Raw genomic sequence first — 9,768 nt, 5'->3', positions numbered from 1 at the left:
TGAATGAGCTAACGAGGCTGATCACGGCCATATTTCGGCTGGGGTTGCACGGTGAACCTGTCGCACGTGGCCCACAGCCACACTCACACGATGACTTGTGGCAACAGGTAACTGAGGCGTCACTTCCCTCTCCATACAGGTCGGCATGGCAGAGTGTGAACACAGCCTTACAAGGACTAAGAGCCGGAAACCAGCATTCTTACCAACTAGTATGGCTCCTGTAACAGGGTCTTAACAGGATGCTATCAGCACATTTTACATCTACAAATATGGATGGATGTGTAGGCACTTTTTTCCAAAAATAAAAAATGAGACTGTATTTGTAGGGATCTCATGTACAAGTCAGGAGAAAACTAGCATAAAAGCAATATACAAATCAGGCAGGAAGTGCACTGGGGCGAGTCAATGCAGTTGGGAGAAAGTCTTTGACACGCCTCCAGTGCACTTACAGCTTGATTTGCATACAGCTTTTATGCTAGATTCATCATGACCGGCACATGGGATCTCCACAAAAAGAAGATATAATTTTTTTATTAGGAGACAAGTCCCTACACAGCCATACCATATAAAAAAACGCACAGACGGGTTACTTTAAAAGGGGTTATTCACCAAGATAGAATTTTCCAATTGCTTAGGAACTAACTGCTGGGACCTCGACAAATTTTGAGAACAAGGTCTGAAATACCCCGTGTGAACAGAGCGGTGGCCGCCTGTGCTGCTCCATTCTTTCTCCGTGGGACCTCTGGAGATAGCCGAGTACTGCACATGACTGACCCAAAATGAATGGAGTGGTAGGTAGTGTGCACATGCAGCCACCACCTCCTTCTGACGGAGCATTTTAGAGCCCTGTTCTCGGGGTAGGCAGGGGATCCCTCATCAACCTGAAAATTCTCACTTTTCCTCTGTAGAAGTCTTAAAGGGAAGGGGTCAGAAAAATTTTGCCATGTAACCTGAAGACAGCATTAAAACACTGAACTCAACGATGTGTCACATGTCCGGCTGTGTGGTGTGGCTTATTTAGAGTGAAGGATTATTCACCTGGTGACTATTAGGCACACGGGCAATCGTCCAACTGCGCCCCCTTCTGTGCTAAGCACCTTACTGTTTAGACCCCTTGATAAAGCAAGGTGCAAAACGCGCGTCAGGTATGGTTCTCTCATGGACTGTCTGATGACAGTCAAAGTAAATGACCGAAACGTTTCTGCATTGTTGGGATTGCTTTCCTTGCATAAATAATCGTAATTTCTGAATACAAGAGTGGCAGATTATGTTTTCTACTGTCTATATACAGAGCCTGGTGTGGGTGGGGTTAGCTTTCTCAGCTCTGCTGCATTACTAGATCTAAAAGCTTTGATTGTGTCAGAATGGCTGTACCCAGTAATCTAAGTGATACATCGTCGGATTCAGCTTCTCTTTGCCTACAACAGGCTGCTCTCAGATGAGGTAGCAAAAACCTGCTGACAGATTCCCTTTAACTTTTAATGATGTGAATAACCCTTTGAGCAATCATGAGAAAGTAATGTCCCACTGATCTAATTACTGCAGCTCCTCTCCCAGTCTCAACGCTTGGGTCATGGGAACAGCAGAAGGTACCTTAGAGGACATCACAGAAATAAATCTCCTGTACAACCTATAGTCATATAAATATACATGAAGTCAGGCCTTTTAACTTAAACATGGAGAACCTGGGCTTATATAGCTGGGACCTGCATTCCCACAATTGCCTTATGTACCGCTATTAGTCAAATCCCTCTGGAAGTGTTCTGGTCAATGGGATGGAGCAGATCCGGGAAGTGAAACTCCACACAGCTGTATACAAGGTTCATCTGGAGTTTACAGCTGTATTCTGTCAGTGGGGAGAGGAGCAGGTTTGCGGCGATCGCCCACCACAGCCTTTGTCCTTTCAGAGATGGCAGCCCCATGAAGTTTCCCAGCACCTGCTCTGCCCCATTACTCCTATCTCTCAGGCTTTTATCGTCAACCATGTAGTTAATATATATATAAATGTCAATAATATATAAATGAAAGCTTACCCAAGATGAACCTTTGCATTAAGTACCAGACTTGTGCCCATAATCTAGTTTTCAGCCTCTACACTGAGGCTTTAAGACTGTAGCATGACAGATTTATACTAGATGAAGGCTAAGCTGGAAGCAGAGGCTTTTTATCTCTGATACTTCTGCAGCAAAGCACAACAAGGGGACATTTAGCATGCTGGCACCTGCTCCGTAGATAGAGACCACCATTGGCAGTAGTCAATAGGCTCCAACATGCGCTCCTGCAATTTCAATGACAGGAGAGTTTTCCTTTAGGGACTGTTCACATGTTTTTTAAATTCAGGCCAATCCGCTTCTGGAAACACAGACGGTTTTTGAATTGCTAGTAAATACACCCGGCGTCTTTCATCTGTCTTTTAGGGCTCCCGATAAACTTCTTTACTTAGTTTGTGATGTCTTCCACATAGAAGACTCTTTGAAGAACGATCCGGTCATTTCTTTTAACCGCTTCACGTCTTTGGAATCCTGAAGTGGTTAAAAGATGATCAAAAGATCTAAAATGTGCACAGCAAGTTGGTTTGACATAAAAATGCACATGTTCGATCTTTTGAGCATTTTTAGAGACGCTTTTTCAAGCCGATTTCAAAGCAGACATGGCAGCAGGCAGCATATATAGGAAATAATACCCCTATACCTGCGTGTGCAGGCTGCAGACACACACCCATGGACCTCACTATTGGGACACACACCCATGGACCTCACTATTGGAGTGGACTTCACACTTAAGAGATTGGCGGGCACCTTAAAGGGTCATCTACTACTGGACAACCACTTATTAATAACCTTGCGTCTTCTGCTGGTCACCTAACCACTGCAGCCAATCAGTGGCCCCCGATCAGTTGCAGCCTTGAGTTTTGTTCGAGCAGAAGAACAGGGTTTCTTATAGTGGAATAGTGAAGGCTGCAGTCGATAGTCAGGCGCTGATTGGCTGCAGGGGTCACATGACATTGTTTGTGACAGGTGACTGGCGGAGACACAGGGCTCAAAGTGGAAGAATGGCGGCGGTCTGGGTGTAGAGTATAGATTTTATTATTTTTTTATGCTGCACATTTAGGCTAATATGGGATCGTCCAGCAGTGGACACCCCCTTAAACCTAGTAGTCCTAGCGGCTAGTTACACCACATCCATTTTTCTGTAAAACTATAAGCACATGGATGTATTTTTATTTAATACTTAATACATATGATGCCTCCATCTGTAACTTAGCTTTAAATCCTGAAATCCTAACATATTACATGGCATATGATTGTGATGGGGTAAGACAAAGGGAGACACGTAAAGCACCAGGATGGCACCATGGTGCTCAGTGGTCACCGGTTTTAGGTTACATAGCGTTAAAGCTGCAAAGTATACTTAAACTTGCCCGGATATTGGATATGAATACTGCGCTATGGCATCGGTATACACATTCCGCTTTGTATATGGGAAACTCACTGGAGTGGAAAATCTACACCTCACGTGTTTTCTTTAATTTACTAAATTTCTTTAAAAATTTACACCGAAATTTCTATTCTCTTGCAGTAATTAGTGGAACAAATGCAGGAAATGTTTTTTTTTTTATATGGGGGATATATCAGAGGTTATAGCACAGGGTTACTGACCACGGCTTCATTACTGTCCCATATGGGTTTAAGGCGTAAAAGGAACTGAGAAATTAGTGTGTTAGTGATGATCAATTCCTGAGTTAGTAAAAAGTTGACGATAATATTGCAAACTAAAGAAAAAAAACTCCATAATGTAGCACTGGAAAATCCAGTGAAGAGAGAAGCGGAACAAGTGAGATTTGGGCAGATGACAGGAGGACGATACAATAACATAGTCCCCAGCACATAGAGGAGACTGCAGCAAAACTCACAAGACGTTACCATCCTAAAGGTAGAGAGCGTACAGATGTCCACTTAGGGTTTAAATGTCAATGTAGTGGCTGGTAGCTCCATCCTTGTGAAAAATACAAGAAACACAAGATTGCTCATAATAATAAATAGATTCAATAGCAAGTCTGAGCAACACTGGGGTCAACGTATAAACTCCATTCAATAATCTCTGACCTTTCAGATCCTCAATGGACTGACCTAGTGCTGCCCAAAAAGCCAAGAAAAAAAAAAAGGGAGTTCAGGTAGTGATGATTATCCTGCGTAGACCTGTGGCTGCAGAGGAGGGGGCAGGCGGTCGTCCTCCACGTTCTCAGAATCGATAGATGCCAGGGCCTGGCTGCTAGCTTTTATGTGTAACGGGTATTTCTCCACAATATCTTGGACTTCACGGGTCACGTCTTCCGTCCAATCAATCAAGTCCTTCTCTAACTTCTTGGCCTCTGTGACAATGCGTTCCTGTCTCTCCGACAGCTGGGAGAGCAAATCTAAATTCCTGTGCATCTGTTTCACTCCTGGACATGTGTCTGCATCCCAGATATCAGAGTCTTGTTTTTTTGGAGACGCCTGACCAGACATGTACCTGCTGAACTCCTCCTCGCTCAGGTTTAGAGATTGGGCATCCAGCTTCTCAATGAAGGCTATGGCACAGCACTGTAGAGGAAACACAACCATCATCAGGTGTGTGCACTATCAATAAAATATGGACGCTGGACTGCGACCAAATTCAGGGGGTTGCAAAATGTGAAAGTGGGAGACTCATGTGATATCTGAACAAACAGATAATACATTACAAAAGATGATCAATAGATCACCAACATGCATCAGACCACTCACCAGGTTAGTGAAATAGTAGCCATCCTCCCCGGTCATCAGCCGGCTGGGATTACAGAATCTGGTGATGTACTGGATGTTGGACTGCAGACGTGGAGGATTTGCCTGGAGAACGATGTAGATCAGTGTAGGGAGGAAGTCATCGGCAGAGGCTGGTTCATTTTTCGTGGTCCTGATCGCATTAAAAATCTGCTTACTGCACCCTGTGATACATGCCAGTTTATCACGAGGAATCCGCTTTGAGTCCATTTCTATGATATCTACATAATAAGGAAACAAGAGCGCAGGCCATTAATTATCTACACTTTTGCTGAGGCTGCTGATAGACTGGTTGTCCATGATTCAGACCTGTTTATAAAGGAATCAGTAAGAGCGGGATAAGAAATGGAAAGGAAGCTGTAGGGACTTGGTAAACGTGAACATCACTTATTTTTTTATACCAGTTTAAGCCAGAGGGGGGTATTCTCAGCTGACAATTCCCTCCCCCCTTCAAACAATGAGGTAGTTGGGAGGACAGGGAGAGGTGCGCTCCTGCTCAAGGCTATTACAACCCTTTAAAAGGAGTCTCCCAGAGTGAAATATTTAGCGCCCAATTCAAGACTGGCGTAGCGCAAGCTTACACTGCGCCAGTCTTGACAGAGTAAAATTCATTAAGCAGCGCACACCAACAAATTCCGCGTTTCTAGTATGCGGTGTGTGCCTCCGTGTGGTGCGCCACAAATGTGCGAGTAGTAGCATTTTTGGTGTAGAATGAATTTGACGGGGAGAGTTGCCTTACTCCCGCCCATTTGATCTAAAGTGACGTGAAAGTCAAAAGCTGCAAAACTTTTGAGCATCTACGTGCTGTGCAAAAAAATTGTGGCTTTTCTGCCACTTTTGTAGTATAAATGCTGTGATGATTCAGCCCCACAATACTTTAATGCTTTAAAAGGGGGACTGCCAGCACAGAATGACTGTTCAAACCAAGTACTAGCGCTTGGTGAACCCTTGGCGAGGCCAAACATTTACGTGCACATCCACTTGTTTTCCCACTATATCAGCCCCCCTCTTTGATTGACAGCTCTAGCTTCATACAGCCAGAGAAAAGCAGAGGTTGAAGGGAAAAAAAAAAAGTAGATGGGAAGGTGCACTGAACTGATTTGGCCATGCCAAGGGGGCACAGAGTGCCTGTGCTTGGTTTGAGCAGTCATTCTGTGCAGACAGATTCCTCTTTTAAAGAATTAAGGTACTATATATACACTTGACTCCAGGAGAATTTACAGAGATACCCATTTTTCTTTGTCAAGTGATTGTGATGATATTCTAGTGCCAGGAGGGAGGTCATAAGTCCGGAACAGGGAAATCATCGGACTTTATTTTGTAACCTCCTAGGAAACCATCACCCTGACATAGCTTTAGTAGGCAAGAAATCATGCAATGCTGGAAAACTGACAGAGGAGGCACATGTGAGTATGTACCCATCACATACAAACCTTTTCCCCCCTTGTAAGGTCACATTACAACCCTTCAATCTACTGATTAGCTTTTGTAAAACATTTAATATATCAATTAGTCCATGTGCGGTTTATAAAGAAAAAAAAAAAGTTACCTGGGGCAGCATCACCTGCTCTGCCAGGGTCGGTCCGACTTCTGACACCTCTGCAAATCAGCTGTTCTCACAGAAAGAAGTTTTGGCCAGCAACAAATGTCAGGAAGTATACAGAAATGCATGGCCGTCATTAAAATGAATGGCTATCCATGTAACTCATGGACGGACTGCGTCTGCCAAAGTGGCAGACGCTGATGCTGAGCAGATCTTCATTCTGGCTCATGGACAAGCAGGACCCCCACCTCTATTACACCCAAACCATATGCAATATGAGACGTATCCTCATGGAGACACAAACCTGTTATTGCCTTTACCACCATATCTGAGACTTCTGGTATATCCTCATTTACGGGAACACAAAGCATTTGTGGCGTTACCCAATGTAGAGCCCTAAGAAACCAATGAGAAAGGCACAGGTAAATACATGCAGGCGACCAGCAGAATATGTAATAATATAATATATATTCCTGGCCTGAGGTCGCTCATCAGTGCAGGAAATAACCTTACCTGATTCTCTTCTGCACAGTTAGGTCTTTCTTCTCATCATCCGTGGTCTCTGGACAGAACACATGCTTGTACAGACGGGTCATGATGAACTTCTCAATCTGATCCATTGCTTCCTCTACTTTATTCGGTGGCACTAAGTTTTATAAGACAACAGGGCAGTGTCACACATTTATAGTAAAACTGCATTTGGAAGTAAAGCAGCATAGAAACCTAGACAGCTATAGCCAAGAAATGTATCCCTTTAAAAAGGACCAGGCCTATTTGCAGCACAAAAAAAACAAAACTTTAGGATGAGTTGTATTTTTAAATTGCACGTTTTTGGGGTGCATGTAACTTGTGCTTTTTATTTACTCTCTCTAGGGATGACTGGGTAGAAAACAGCAATTCTACCAAGGGTTTATTTCTTCAGGGTGAACTGAAGTTTTCAATGGCTCATTTTTGGGGCACATAGGACTATACTAGTTGATCAGTACGATTACGGCGATTATATACATTTTATAATTATATATATATATATATATATATATATATATATATATACATACATACACATATACATATATATATATATATATATATATATATATATATATATATAATGTCTTTATGTTTTACTTAACGTGCACAATGAAGCACAAAAAGACCAACCCAATATATTTTGCAACTTTTAAAAGACCCCCTAACATTATTTTTCTGCCCATGGACTTATGTGAGAGCTTGTTTTTTGCAGAACGAGCTGTAGTTTGTGATATTTTTGGGCACATGGAATTCTCAGATAGCTTTTTATTTCATAGGTGGGAAAAGCAAAAACACCAATTCTGGCATTTTTTTTACGGACTTCACAGTGCAGAATAAATATTGATTAGTTTGAGAGTTACACATGTGGCAGTTTTTTCGTTTTTATATTTTTTACATTATATAGCTTTTTTTTAATAAACGTGAAAACATTTATTTATTTAATTTTAGTCCCAACAAGAGGCTTATGGTAAAAAGGGCAGCCATGGGGGTAATTGTTGGGCCCCTGGTTGTGACAGGATTTAGGCACCCGAGTTTCTTAGCACTGATTGGTGATATCCCTCTATCTAATCATCTAGATGTGGAAGTCACTATTGACTGTAGCATCTACAGGGTTATAGATTAGCATTAGCACCGAAACCAGCAGTTGAAGCTGGACATTAAGGCTGTGTGCCCACGATGCGTTTTTTAAGCGTTTCCACAGCGGCAATAACGCTGCAGAAACGCTTAAAAAACGCATGGTAGAAGGCCTGCCATGTTCCCCAATGATAATCCGCATGTGCTGTGCACATGCTGCGGAAATTTCCGCTGCGGATTATCATTGCGGAAAAAAAAGCAGCACTACAAATTATTTTGCTGAAGCGCTGCGTTTTCGCCGCCATTGACTTGCATTGGAACGCATGGAACCTGCATCACTGCATCTGTACATGCGGAATCCAAGTGTTTCAATGTGCGGATGGTACCCGAGTGTGGAGGACAGGAGACTCTGCTCCGGACCCGGGTACCATAGAACCTGTGAAAAAAAGAATAAATTAAAAAATAAATAAATATTATACTTACCTTCTGATGGCCCCCGGTGTCTTTGTCTTGGCTTGCTGGCAGCTCGCGGTAGACTGAAGGACCTGCACTGACGTCATTTAGTCATGTGACGGGTCACGCGACCGCTGACGACTGGAGGTCCTTCAGTGTACAGCGAGCTGCCGGCAAGTCAGGACGGATAGAATAAGGACTCCGGGGGCCATCAGAAGGTAAGTATAGATTTATTTTTTACCATTGTTTACGGTCACACTATATAAATCCATGCCGGTTGCATGGATTTATATAGTGTGACCAAGTTGTCAAGAACTTTCCAAGTGATGCTAAAATCGTTTGGAAAGCGCTTGATAACCCGCAAGCGGAAATGCATGTGAAGAACGCTTCACATCCGCTTGTCTCTGGCAGGAAAAAACACTTGTACAATACGCATGCATTATTTCTGCCAGGGAGATGCAGAAACGCTCAGGAAAAAATCCGGAGCATTTCCGCATGGTGGGCACATAGCCTAAGGGTACATGCACATGATCAGTAATTGAAGCGGACTGCATGCTAAGCACTTGTGCTGCATGCAAGCCGCAGCAGCCAGATGTTATAGCATAGTGGATGGGATTTCAAGAAATCCCATGCTCACTATGTGTCTCCGTGCTCCTGCAGATCACCCACGGACACGGATATGTGGCGCGTCTTTACATACCGCAGCATGGCAATTCCTCTTGCGGAGACACTGGTCTCCACAAGAGAAATTCTATCAGTGCAATGTATAGGATGCGGTGAATCTGCATGGTTCAATGAACACATGTGGCTTCACCTGCGTACAGCGCTTTGTATGCAGCATCAAGTATACTACGTTAAAAGCGCTTCCAATACCGACCGTGTGCACATACCCTATATCCGATTTCACTAAGATAAGCCTGACGAATATGTATGTAGCAGAGCGGGAATTGACACCCAGCTGTTCCATATATTTTCATTGCTGACCTGGAACCAGTTAAACTAATGAAACCTAGTAAAGTCCACAGGAGATAAGCAGTAGGGTGCCAAGCCATAAATGTTACATAGATGTAGATGGATAGAGTACAATGTTCTCCACATTTGGGTCCTTGCAACAATGTATGGTAGTTTACCCCTACACAGTGCTACATGTAGTGGGGCTTCCATCAAGATCAGGAAATACTCTGATATATGACTATTAGAAGAGGTGAACGGAGCATTATACATGTAACACTGATGTGTCATTCTAAGTTCTTCTTCACAAATTGATACCAACACATATCCTCTGTCTTTCATTTTTTGTATTGGAGAAACTGCAAAAAAAAAAAAAAAAGTTCTAACTTTTATAATTCATGTACTCACCAATTC

At 43.0% G+C, this 9,768-nt stretch overlaps 1 protein-coding gene across 3 annotated transcripts in view; it reads right to left on the bottom strand.

Moving 5' to 3' along the window:
• Nucleotides 1–1,306: 1,306 nt before the first annotated feature.
• RABGEF1 (RAB guanine nucleotide exchange factor 1) overlaps nt 1,307–9,768 on the bottom strand; it is a 28,806-nt gene continuing 20,344 nt past the window's right edge. For all 3 annotated transcript variants that reach the window (XM_073667839.1, XM_073667841.1, XM_073667840.1), the window contains 4 exons: nt 6,859–6,991; nt 6,650–6,741; nt 4,767–5,023; nt 1,307–4,583 (listed from right to left, as the gene is read on the bottom strand). In XM_073667839.1, coding sequence (XP_073523940.1) covers nt 4,185–4,583; nt 4,767–5,023; nt 6,650–6,741; nt 6,859–6,991 — 881 coding nt within the window. In that variant the 3' untranslated portion in view covers nt 1,307–4,184. The remainder of the gene's footprint in view (nt 4,584–4,766; nt 5,024–6,649; nt 6,742–6,858; nt 6,992–9,768) is intronic.

The sequence above is a fragment of the Phyllobates terribilis genome, unplaced genomic scaffold, assembly GCF_046119375.1.
Source record: "Phyllobates terribilis strain yellow unplaced genomic scaffold, ASM4611937v1 Scaffold_2__4_contigs__length_985480577, whole genome shotgun sequence".
NCBI classification, from domain to species: Eukaryota; Metazoa; Chordata; class Amphibia; order Anura; family Dendrobatidae; genus Phyllobates; species Phyllobates terribilis.
Note: the sequence above shows the minus strand (reverse complement) of the source record. Positions and strands in the feature narration are given on the sequence as shown.